Source organism: Nannospalax galili, unplaced genomic scaffold (genome assembly GCF_000622305.1).
Source record: "Nannospalax galili isolate Female #2095 unplaced genomic scaffold, S.galili_v1.0 scaffold816, whole genome shotgun sequence".
Lineage (NCBI taxonomy): Eukaryota > Metazoa > Chordata > Mammalia > Rodentia > Spalacidae > Nannospalax > Nannospalax galili.
The window spans coordinates 570,940-582,986 of NW_008338116.1; the positions used below are offsets into that span (position 1 = coordinate 570,940).

General features: G+C 38.6%; 1 protein-coding gene across 12 annotated transcripts in view; it reads left to right on the forward strand.

The window, feature by feature from the left end:
• Positions 1-12,047, forward strand: part of Ralgapa1 (Ral GTPase activating protein catalytic alpha subunit 1) — a 276,016-nt gene that overhangs the window by 109,166 nt on the left and 154,803 nt on the right. For 8 of the 12 annotated variants that reach the window (XM_029563450.1, XM_029563452.1, XM_029563451.1 and 5 more), the window contains 4 exons: positions 2,674-2,841; positions 5,887-6,011; positions 7,279-7,495; positions 9,706-9,882. In XM_029563450.1, coding sequence (XP_029419310.1) covers positions 2,674-2,841; positions 5,887-6,011; positions 7,279-7,495; positions 9,706-9,882 — 687 coding nt within the window. Of the gene's footprint in view, positions 1-2,673; positions 4,201-5,886; positions 6,012-7,278; positions 7,496-9,705; positions 9,883-12,047 lie in introns of all 12 variants that reach the window. The other 4 variants (XM_029563444.1, XM_029563446.1, XM_029563445.1 and 1 more) reach the window with 1 other exon arrangement.

The following is a 12,047-nucleotide window of genomic DNA, read 5'->3' on the forward strand; positions in this document are numbered from 1 at the left end:
AAAGATTAAAGGGTCCAATATAATTTTTAAGAGTCTATATGTATAGCTAAAGGCTACATAACAAGCAACAATGCCAGATAAGAGATAGCTTCTTTTGATTTGTTGACCTCGGTGGCCAAAGGGACTCCCAGATGGTAACCCAGGATAGAACTGGGAAAATGAAGAGCAGACCCTAATCTTATCTAAAGGAATATTGATAAACGATTGCTGCTAGATGAGGAAAAGCTGACCTTCCTAAAAGAAAGCCCTCTAGATAGGCTGACTAGATTCAGCAGAAGGGCAAGTAGTGGGGAATGGCTGGGGTGCTGACAAAATACATATTTTTTAAGATATAACAGATCAGGGTCTGGAGAGATGGCTCAGCAGTTAGAACACTGGCTGATTTGCAGAAGGCCCAAGTTCAAGTCCTAGTACCCACATGATGGCTAACAACCATCCACAACTCTAGTTCCAGGGGATCCAGTGCCCTCTTCTGACCTCTGTGGACACTGCAGGACATTAGTGCACTTAAACACATGCAGGCATAACACTCATACACTGAAAAAAAAATAGATAAATCAAAATATGTACATTTGTCAAGATGCACATTTTCCATTTACCATCTGTTACTATAGCATAATAAACATAAATTCCTAAATGGGAAGTCTGTAAGGAAATGATTTTATTGTTTATTTAGAAAAAATTATAAATCATGTTAAGAGAAAGCTCGTGCCATTTTAAAAGATATATCCCCTTAGCTTAGTAACAAAAAGAAAAAAAAATGTGTTTTGTATTTTCAGGAGACACTATATATTTGACCTGTATTGAGAGCCTACACATAAGCCTTCAGGAATGTAGTAGAATTTTGGCATAATACAAACTTTTATTGATATAAATTTAAAGTGAATCTTTTGTAGCCTGAAAGAAAGAGAGCAGTATTAGTGAGATAGCAGAAAGTCCATCTCATTTTATCCATATCATGGATTCTGAAAATTTGTTGAGGACAGTGCCTTTTATAAACAGGGAAACTGGTGGAGAGTGTGTAAACCTAAATTTAAGACTTAGGGCCATCAAGAAGTTACTTTGTGTTCTTGGGCAAATCACAGTTGGATCTTGGATCTACATGTTTGGTTATGATTGTTCAAAAGTAGTTTTGTTACTTTTGGTGTTTTTGTTTGTTTGTTTGTTTTGAGACAGGATATCTCGTCCTTCAGCCTCCCAAGTGGATTACATGGATTACCATGGATTCTGTTACTTTTTTTTTTTTTAAGCTTTCTTTAAGGGTGTGATGCCTGATAGATTATCAGGCTCTAAGGGATGGACACCTCCCTAGAGCATTTGGGAAGCACAAATTAGACTTTATTGACCTTGACCTTTAAATATTTTATTTTATTTATTTATTTATTTATTTTGAGACAGGGCCTCCCTGTAGCCCTGGCTGTCCTGGAACTCACTATGTAGACCAGGCTGGCCTTGAACTCACAGAGATCTGCCTTGCTTTGCCTCCCGAGTGCTGGGACTAGGCCACGCCACCACACCCGGCTGATTCTGTTACTTTTAACATTTGCATTACAAGCCTAATAAGTAGCAGCCTTTTTTCACTATATTTCGCTGGTAGAGACAGTCTTTTTTACTTATTCCTAGGTGACCTGAAGACCATATAATAAATTAGAGAAACTGTTATTTAACTTCTGTGAAAAATTGATACACTCCCCCCACAGACACATAATTGAGTGGTATTTTATTTTGTCATTTACAGTTTCATAAATATTTTTGAGGACTTAGCACTTTAAGGCAATAAAAATAATGGAATGACATCAAGCTTCAAAAACTTGAAAAAGAAACTTAACCTCTCAGAGTTTCCTTTTCATCATCTATGAGAAATTAAATTAGCCATTAAATGTCCATTTGATTAAAAATGTATAGTTCTTAAAAAGAGTGTAAAAAGCTATCATTTTTAGAGTTTGATGGTTGTTTAGTGAGAAGGGCCAATAATTGGCAGAAAAGATTTTTCTATAGCAGATTTAAGTGAGTCTTTAAAAAAACAGAAAAAGGTTTTTTAATAATATACTGGTTTTATTTTTTAGTGATTTTTATTTGATGGTGGTGAATAGATTTTAAGAGTATACTAAATAAAGCAAAACACTGCAGAACAGATACTGTCCTGACAAAGAGAACTTTAAGGGAGTGAAGTTTCCATTTATAATGAATATGTGATCAAGCCAATAGGCAAGCAGTTGGGGGAAAGGGAATGTCTTTCCTGCTCAGGATGGAACAGAACTTAGGAGTCTACAGTGAGATGCTTAGATGTTTTAGGTGTTAAGGCCTACTTTTTTTTTTCCCCCTCCACTTAGAACCTAAATAGGAAAAATTAACAAGTTTGAATCTCTTGATTATTGGCACAGCTCTATCTTAAACTGCACTTCCAAATGTTTCATCACCCCACTATCTGTTTCTATGCATGTTAACATTTTAAAATGTATTTTGGTAGTTTTCTAATTCATTGTCACCACATGCTTTATTGCCTTGAGCCCATCATTTCTTAAAAATCAAATGTGCATTTTTAATTTATTTTCTTTTGTTGAACTTACAAGAAGTTTAGATATTTTTGTTTTCAAGCATATGCCTAGTGTACCTTGAAATGATTTTTTATATTCCTAAGTTCCTACTCTATACAATTTTTCTCTTTTACAGATATTGATGATGCTCAAATCCTTCCCCGCTCAACCAGAGTCAGACACTTTTCACAGAGTGAAGACACTGGAAATGAAGTTTTTGGTGCCTTGAATGAGGAACAGCCATTACCTCGAAGCAGCAGCACTTCTGACATCTTGGAACCATTCACTGTTGAGCGAGCCAAAGGTGCAGTTCCTGTCGTTGACAGTTCATCCCGTCATGCACCAAGCTTGCAGAGCTCCACAGAGGCTTCTTCAATAACTAGATCCACTGAAAGCTACATCACTGATACTCATAGTAGAGAGTCTTCTCTGGAAGTTGGTGATAGCATATATGACCATCTTTGTCATTTAATAGGTCCAGTAGAACTTGCAGATTCAGCTTTTGAACAAATCCAGTACATTGACCTTGAAGGAGATGATGATCTTCTTTCTTCCTTGAAAGAATACTTTAAGGAAAACCAGGAAAATCATAGTAAAAATGAGATAGGTAAAGATACAGCTTCTCAGGAAGTGATTATTGCAGTAACTAGAGATGAAATACCATCCATAGATAAATTAGAATACATAGGCCAGGAAATTAAATCAGAAAATCTCATTTCTTTTGTTGGGACTCCTGACAACATACCGTTTCAAAAAGAGCCAGCCTCAGCTATCTTCATGAGTAATGTTGCACCTGACCAGTCAGATAGTTTTCTGAGAACACAAACTGCTGAAAAATCTGAACAACTGAGCATTGATGAACAGTCATCGGATCCTAGTTCAGAAAGCCCTTGCAGTAAAGAGAAAAAGAAATATCTGTGTAGACAAACAGCCACAGAATTAGATGCCTGTGTAGACAAACTTAAGGGTATGCAAGTTAATGAAAAAATCACTGTCCCACACTTAATACACGCCAAGAAAACTACACTAAAAGCACCTGTTAACCGCAGAATGCCTCATGTTTTAAACACTAGCAAGCTTTCTCCAACTAAAAGGAGCTTGTCTGAAACAGTAACTCATAGGGCCAAAATCATGAAAATTGCTGCTAAGAAACGAAATAGTGTTCATGTCACTTTTAGACCATCTACTGAGTCTGTCCAGTTTTATAATCCTCTGGAAAACAAAGAGGCTCCATGGAAGATGAGACTACGGAAACTCAGTGGCTTTAGTAGTAGTAGCAATAGTAGCATCAGCAACACCCAGACCAGCTCCGCTAGTGGTACAGACCTCGTAAAACCTGGTGTGTACAAGCCGCTAGATACAATCAGTGCAGCATCAGTTAGCAGCAAAATAGTGAAAGAGTCCATAGAGATTCCCACTACTATATCACATAAAGAAGGAATTACAAGTAATCAGTTAGGGAGTCGCAGTACTCTTAGGTCATCAAGTCACGAGGCAGGACTACAGCAGGGCTCCCTGGGTGGCGTTTATAAAACTGTTGTACATGCTCTTTCGAAGCCGAAGGCAAATGTTTCCCCACAGAGGCAGAACAGAATGCCACCAGAGGCTCCACTGAGGGATCTGTACAGTCATGTTATGGGCTATTTTGGAAGGAAAGCTGCAGGTGAGCACTGACAGTGTGCAGAGCGCAAAAGGAGAAAGACAGCACCAGTTTGGCTTAATGCAACTGAAGCAAGCTATAAGCAATCAAAAAGCTTTGGGATGGTCACTGCTTTCTCTCTGTTTGGTTATGCATGCGCCTTTCCCCAGCTATATTTTTCCCAGCATACAATGTTTATTTAAATTACTAATTTTCGTCATGAAGCATTTAGTTAAACCTCTTTGCTGCTGAACAACAAAATAGAAAGGGGAAGATAACCAGAAAAATTTAATGACCTTTTAAAGGTCAAGTGTTCCTGAGTGTGTACCATGAGTCCTGAAATTAAGTTTACCACGGAGTTGTACTTTTCTGTCTTGCCCCTTTATGTCTGAAAGGGCATTAGCTGTATCTAATTGAATTTGCTTATTCTTACTTCTAACTTACTTGATTTTATGATTTTTCTTGGTAGAAAGTTACTTTGACATCTAACATATTAGAAATCAAAGTCCTACAACCAGCACCAACATTATAGATAGCTGTTATTGAAGAAGAAATTTCTTAAATCTCAAAGTAGGTTTAGTTACTTTCCATTACACTATTTCCTTTAGTTTTGTATTCTTCTATGTAGAATGCAAGTTATGTTTGAAACAGTGCTTTGTTGAGAGATTTTTAAATGTGCATTAAGGTTTCATGTTAGCTAATTATTTAAATATGGAACCTGTATGTACAGATTATAGAAAGAAAGCAAGATTGTAGTAACTGTTTTATCTTGATTCAGAATTAAAACAATTTTACAGATACAGAAACTTAACTTTCAGCAGTAAGGTAGGTTTTTATTTCATTTGTTTTAACATGATTTTGTTAGCATGATTAACAACGCTGTATAATGCATCTTGCATTGAGCCATTAATGCCACCTGAGGGCAGTATATGACAGCTTAGCAAGCCTGGCCAGTAATATAAAGATAATGGTATTTCATAGTGAGCTTTCTGACCAGTGTATTTTCTTAATCTGAAATGCTTTATAGTTTGATAGAAATAAACAGTGCTGATTTTCTTTCTATAGAACAATCAACTTTTCAACAGCATAATAGTGACATAAGCATGTGATTTTCTACAAGTTAGTTTCCCAAGTTAAATTATTGTTCTTAGTATAAATCATAATTCAGTCTTACATGAAAGTAACTATTTTTGTTGTTTTTTCCCTAAATTTATGAAAATTGGAACTTTTTTCTTCAAGGACTGAAATTAGATTTTATAATAGAAAAAAACCAGTATATCAAATCATGGAACTTTTATTTATATCCAAACCTTAAATGCATTTGTGTCTCACGTAAATTTGCATAGATTAAAAGGATATGCTCCTTGCACTTATTCTCTGGGGGGAGAGGGAGATTGTGAGTTATTAAGGCTCTAAATAGCAGCATAGAGTAGGAAGAAAGAGAAATATACCAGTTTCTTTATAGGCGATATTAACCTGACCTCAGCTAGTGCTTACCTATAGCTTTCTTGCTGTTTAAGGTTATACTGAAGATTGACTAACATCTGCTTAGTTAAATAAAGTAAATATCAATTTACTAATTCTTAAATCTAAAAGGGGGAAATTATTCATATGTGCATGTTTGGCAAATAATTGATATGACATAGGTATTTTGTTTTGGATTATTTTTTGTTTCAAATTTAGAAAATATAGTTATTTATTTACTTTTAGCCAATAAAGAGGATGCAAACCCCAAACTGCCTCCTCTTCATAGTGACATTGGCGGCAGCAGCGCTAATGTTCCTGACCTGATGGATGAGTTTATAGCAGAACGGCTTCGCAGTGGGAATGCCTCAGTGAGTTTGATTTTTATTTTATTTATTTGGTTTTAGAGAAGATAGAAAAATAAAAAATAAGTGCATTTGTAGATATATATAATGTATATGTGGAAATTTTTATTCAAAACAACCTTTCCCTGAAATTTAACGCTTTTTACTGGTTTTTTTTTTTTCTCCCTTGTCTTTTAGAGACAAGGTCTCCCTCTATCCCTAACTGGCCTGGAACTCAGGCCTTGAACTCGCAGAGATCCACCTGCCTCAGCCTCCCAAGTGCTGGAATCAACGGGATGCACCACCTCCCCTGGCCTAAATTTTTTTAAAAATTAACATGTATGTATTTGTTTAGTGTGTATATATGTGAAGGTGCATGTGTGCTGTATCATATGTGGAGGTCAAAGAACAATTTGTGAAAGTCAGTTTTCTCTTTCTACTATGTGGGTTTTAGAGTCCAGTCTCCAGTACACACACGCACATGAATATTTTTTAAATTATATTTTAAATCCAGAGACGTAAAACAATCAGTTTTTAGTTTCCACGAAACAAAGATTGGAATTCCTATTAGTAGTTATAAGCCATGACCTTCCTAGTCATAGGTTGGTTTCACCAGTATCACTTGACAGCTGATAATAGGAAGGATCGGTGGAGGTCACCTGGCCCAGATCCAGAGCTTTGATAGCATATATTTGCATAAACATTTCAGATAATTTTGGAATGGATGAAAAAATTACTTTTATCTTAAATGTTGAATGTCAAAATGAAAATAGAAGCTAGTTTATCTCTAATAATGCTCAGTTGTGGAATTGATTTTTAAAAATCTGTTCTATTCCATTTAGGTTTTAACTTGTTTATGACTAACATTTCCTTTTATTTATTTTTAGTTGAGTTTTTTCTCTGAGTGAGTAAAAATCATTTTAGAATCGTTAAAAATGCCATCTTTGCCATCACCCTCCCGATTCAGTTGCTATCTCTATTATTTCTTTGTCTAGCTTAAAACTTCGTTCTTTCTGCTGTTTAAGAGCCTCAGACCCAGTACTGTCTCCTGATATTTGGGTCTTTGCATTAAGCAGAAGATATCAGGTCCATATCATTACATGTGTCACAGATTGTTCAGTACAAATGTTTCTCTTCTCCCATGAGGTCCTAAATCTTAACATTGATTGTGATGATTACTTTGAACACTAAAGTTTTCAAATGCTTAATTAAAATACAAATTTCTTTTTTTTTCCAAATTTCTTTTTTTTTTAAAGTCAAATGTTTAATAGTAAAATGTTTTTGAATTTTTTAGACTATGACAAGAAGAGGAAGTAGTCCAGGCAGCCTTGAAATTCCCAAAGACCTCCCTGATATTCTGAACAAGCAGAACCAGATGCGCCCTGTTGATGACCCTGGTGTACCTTCAGAATGGACATCGCCTGCCAGTGCGGGGAGCAGCGATCTCATAAGCTCAGATAGTCATTCAGATTCATTCAGTGCTTTCCAGTATGATGGCCGGAAATTTGACAGCAAGTATCTTTTATTATTTGAGTAGTATGTTTGTATTGATTTATTTTCTGTTCCAGACTGACTTGTAGGTTATACAGCCATCACTGTGGTCTCCACTGTTACTTAGGTAGTAGTTACCACACATTTTGATTTCAGTTTTTAGTGAAATTCTGAAAAAAGCTTTAGGGAATCATCTGAGGTTGAGACCACTTTACTTTGCCAAACTAAGGACATTAAAAAAACAAAAACAAAACAAAAACTCCAAACCACTGTCCGTTCATCAGATTACATTTTTAAAACAAAAAATGTACAAAGGCTAATTATTTAAAACGGATTTCATTTAAGTAAGGGACTAGCATGGCTGCGACCCGTTTTGTCCTTAGTGCACTCCCATTTGGCACCTATTGTCAGTCATGTTCAGTACTGTAGTACCCAGACCCTTTCTTGGGTTAACTCCTTCATGTTCAAAGAATACCAGTTATCTCACTTGGTATTGTCTCACTACCACATAATTATTCTGCTGAAATTCTCTATACACTTGGCATTCAGAGAATAAAGTTTGTGAAGAGCTGGAAGATACACTGGAGTACTGTGTGTTTCTTCCCTTTGTGGGTTGATTGTATGCTATTCTGATGTCAGCAGATAAACAGATAAGATTTTTTTTCTTTTGGTCTTTTTGAGACAGGGTCTCCCTGTAGCCCCAGCTGGCCTGGCACTGGCTCTGTAGATCAGGCTGGCCTTGATCTCACAGAGATTTGCCTGCCTCTGCCTCCCATTTGCTGAGATTATAGGCGTGTGCCACCATACCTGACAACAGATTTTTTTAAAATGTTTTTATTAAATTTTGTTGTATTTCATACAGAATATCTCAAACAATCTGAATCATCTTTATAGCCCTGTCCCCACCAGCACCCTCCCATATCCCCCCTGACTGGAACCCATATACTCTGTCCTGGGTGTTAAGGCCCATTGTGTCAAGTCAGTGTCCCCAGACGTTCCCCAGTGCAAGTCCATCTTCTTGTGGTGTAGTCAGGTCCCTCCCATCTATCATCCAAACACCTCTCATTTTCTTTCTTTTTTTAACAGAGCATAGGGTAGGGGGTTATTTACAGAGGAGTGGGTGCCTCCCATTTACAGCTGCACTGGAAAGTCCACACTCAAATATAGATCCTTTGATTTCCCGACAGCCACAGAAAATGGTGAGAGAGGTCTCTCCTGGCGTTTTCAGCTTATATATCCTTAGCCCCTCCCCCACATGCAGCTAAGGTCGACTGATTGGGATGGGTAACTGACTCCCCCCTCAACTCCTTGATGAGTGTGGGAAGGAGGTGTGACTATAGCTTGTCCACATAGTAGTTGGAGGACACTTCCAGTTAACACTCTACCCCTTCTTCTGGCTCTTACATTCTTTCCACCAACTTCTTCTGCAAAAGTCCCTGAGCCTGGGAGGTGGTGATAGGTGTGGTATGATCTTCCTCTTACTGTGGCAAGGCAGCGAACTTTTGAGTCTCTGCATGGGCTTTTGGCCCATTTCAGTGAGATTCCATCTACTATAAAAACACAAACAGCAAGAAGCAAGAACATCTAAACAGTGGCTGCTATAATAACTTAACCTATGGGTATAAATACAAATGCTTGGATGGTACTTTAGAAGGTACATCACATCCATCTAACAAAACAATTGCAGTGGTTTTCCACTGGGGCCTGTATTCTCCCCTGCTGTGACGCTGGTCTGGTCTACAGTACCAGATGTGTTTTCAGCCCCTAGGAGTGGGCATTATATCCAATCGAAAATTTGCTGGTTGTACATACACTAGACGCTCCACTATTGCACGAGCAGGAACATCTTGTTTGGTATGTTGGTAGTGCAACATGTGGGGTCCATCATTGAGCAGAATTATAGGGGATGATTCTCCTCCAGTCAACAGATAAGATTTTAAGAGAGATGACTATATATTATAATACTTGAAAAGTAAGTACTACTACTAGCTTTCAGAAGTCAAGTGTAAGAATGGTGACATACCTCATGTCTTTTTTATAATTATTGTTAATAGTAAGACAATAATAAGATGTGACAAACTTTAAAGATGTTTCTAGTTAGGTTCTTCAAAGTGTAACATTGTTTACTTGTCAGAGAATAGATTTAGGAGAAATGTGTTTGATTTCACCATATCTCTTATTAATATTTCAGTTTTATAACTGGAACTTAGAGCATTTCTTCTTCCTACAGACTTTGGCTTTGGAGCTGACACTGGCATTGCATCCTCTGCTGATGTGGATTCAGGTTCTGTCCATCATCAGAGTACTGAAGAGCAGGAAGTGGTTAGCCTAACCACACTTCACATAGATTCTGAAACAAGCAGTCTTAATCAACAAGCCTTCCCTGCTGAAGTTGGAACAGTTACTGGTAAAGTTGCTTAAGGGAATGTGTTACTTAAGTGTGGCTTTTTTAAAAAATATTTTTTATTTATTGATTTTTATGTGTATGCATGTATTGCCTGTGTGTAGGTAAGTGCACCTGTGTTGTGCAATGCCTGCGGAGGAAAGAAAAGGCTGTCGGATCCCCTGGGACTGAAGTTATGGAAAGTTGTTAGCTGCCATGTGGGTGCTGGGATTTGAACCCGGGTCTTCTGCAAAAACGGCCAGTGTTCTTAACCACTGAGCCATATCTCCAGCCCCTTAAGTGTGGTTTTTAAACTTCCAAAGGATCTAGTTAGAATTTCTACAGGCTCTATTACTTATTAATATTCCTGTTTTTATATTTTCCATTAAATTTTATCTAACAATCGAGGGGAAAAAAAATCAAGTAGTTTGATATAGGTAAGCATTAAGGGGACCCTAGATATACACACCAAAGTAGGACATTTTTATGTGTGTGAGTGTATCGCCTGCATATATGTAAGTGCACCTGTGTTGTGCAATGCCTGCAGAGGTCAGAAGAGGACATCATTGGATCCCTTGGAACTGGAGCTATGGAATGTTGTTAGCTACCATGTGGGTGCTGGGAATCAAACTGGGTCCTCTGCAAGAACAGCCAGTACTCTTAACCACTGAGCCATCTCTTCAACCCCAAGCCTAATTATTTTTTGAAAAGTATTTATTGTAGGACACATAAAGCATGCTGCCTAATAGAAGGCCTATTTGTTAATACACTAGTATTCTATATTTATACAGTAAATTATCCTTCTCAGATAGTTCGTACATTTAGCCAAACCCAGCTATAATATGACAGATGGAGTCTAAGAAATGTAGTCATGCTAAATGAAGTTATACTGCAGGGTTAGTATAGTGACTAGAATGAGCCCAAGGGTTCTGTGTGATCGAAACTCACTCCAGTCCCAGCCACAGTTTGATGCCCGTTGCTCAGTGAAATCATTTGTCATGTATAGTTGACAGGAATTTGTAAAACTGGACCAGTGATATGTCTCTGAATGAGTCTTGCATGTTTCCTTAGCCAGTCCTGACAGACCTGAGATGAGACCAGGGCCATAGTAGGTAGGCATGACCCACCTTTGTTTTCATGTTCTGCCTCCTTTTGTCTCAGAGGATTTCAGAATTGCTCTGTTGTGGAATAGAGCCTCAGGGAGAGAGGAATCAATTTAGAGCCACAGGCCCCTCATCATGGAATTGAAATTATTTAAAGACAAACACGATCTTATTTTATAATAAACATTTCTTGTTCTCATTGACCTTAAAATTAAATATAAATGAAAAAACACTTAACATTACTAACAATCAGGTAATATGAATAAATACCACAGTGATATATCACTGCATACATCTGAAAATAATCTGTGATAAAATCCTTAACAACAGATAAAACCTTAAAAGTACAAAGTGTTGCTCCGCGCCTTGACTCCCCCAGCCACATTCACCCTTCCATCTCCCCCGCTGTTCTCTACTCCTAGTTTGGGCCCTGTGTCATTCCTAGTCTTGGGGCCCCAGACACCTGGGGAACCAATACTGCTTCCTGATCCTTTTAACCCAGACCAACTTAGTGCCTTCCTTGGGCCCCAGAAGCACTGCTTTTGGACCTGGCCCCGCCCTCACCTCCCTCTGCTTCCCTGGACCTGCACCACCGGCTAACTCTCCTAGCCTGCTCTCCTACCCTCAGGCCTCTCTTGGGGTAAGTCTATCGCGGAGCCCTCCGTGCCTCATTCACCCTTCCATCTCCCCCGCTGTTATCTACTCCTAGTTTGGGCCCTGCGCCATTCCTAGTCTTGGGGCCCCAGACACCTAGGGAACCAATACTGCTTCCTGATCGTTTTCACCCAGACCAACTTAGTGCCTTCCTTGGGCCCCAGGAGCACTGCTTCTGGACCTGGCCCCACCTTCACCTCCCTCTATTTCCCTGGTCCTGCAACACCCGCAGGCCTCTTTCTGTGGCTGACAGCCTCTTTCTGGGGCTCCGAGGCTTACCTTTCCTCTCCCTGATCCTTTGCATCCAGTACAACCCAGCTACTCAATCCACTCCATGGGAAACCCTGGGGCTTCTTCCCTCCCCATCTACCTTTGCATCCCTGCTTGGTGCGGCCACGGCCAGGGTCTCAGGTCAGTCCAACACCCAAGTTC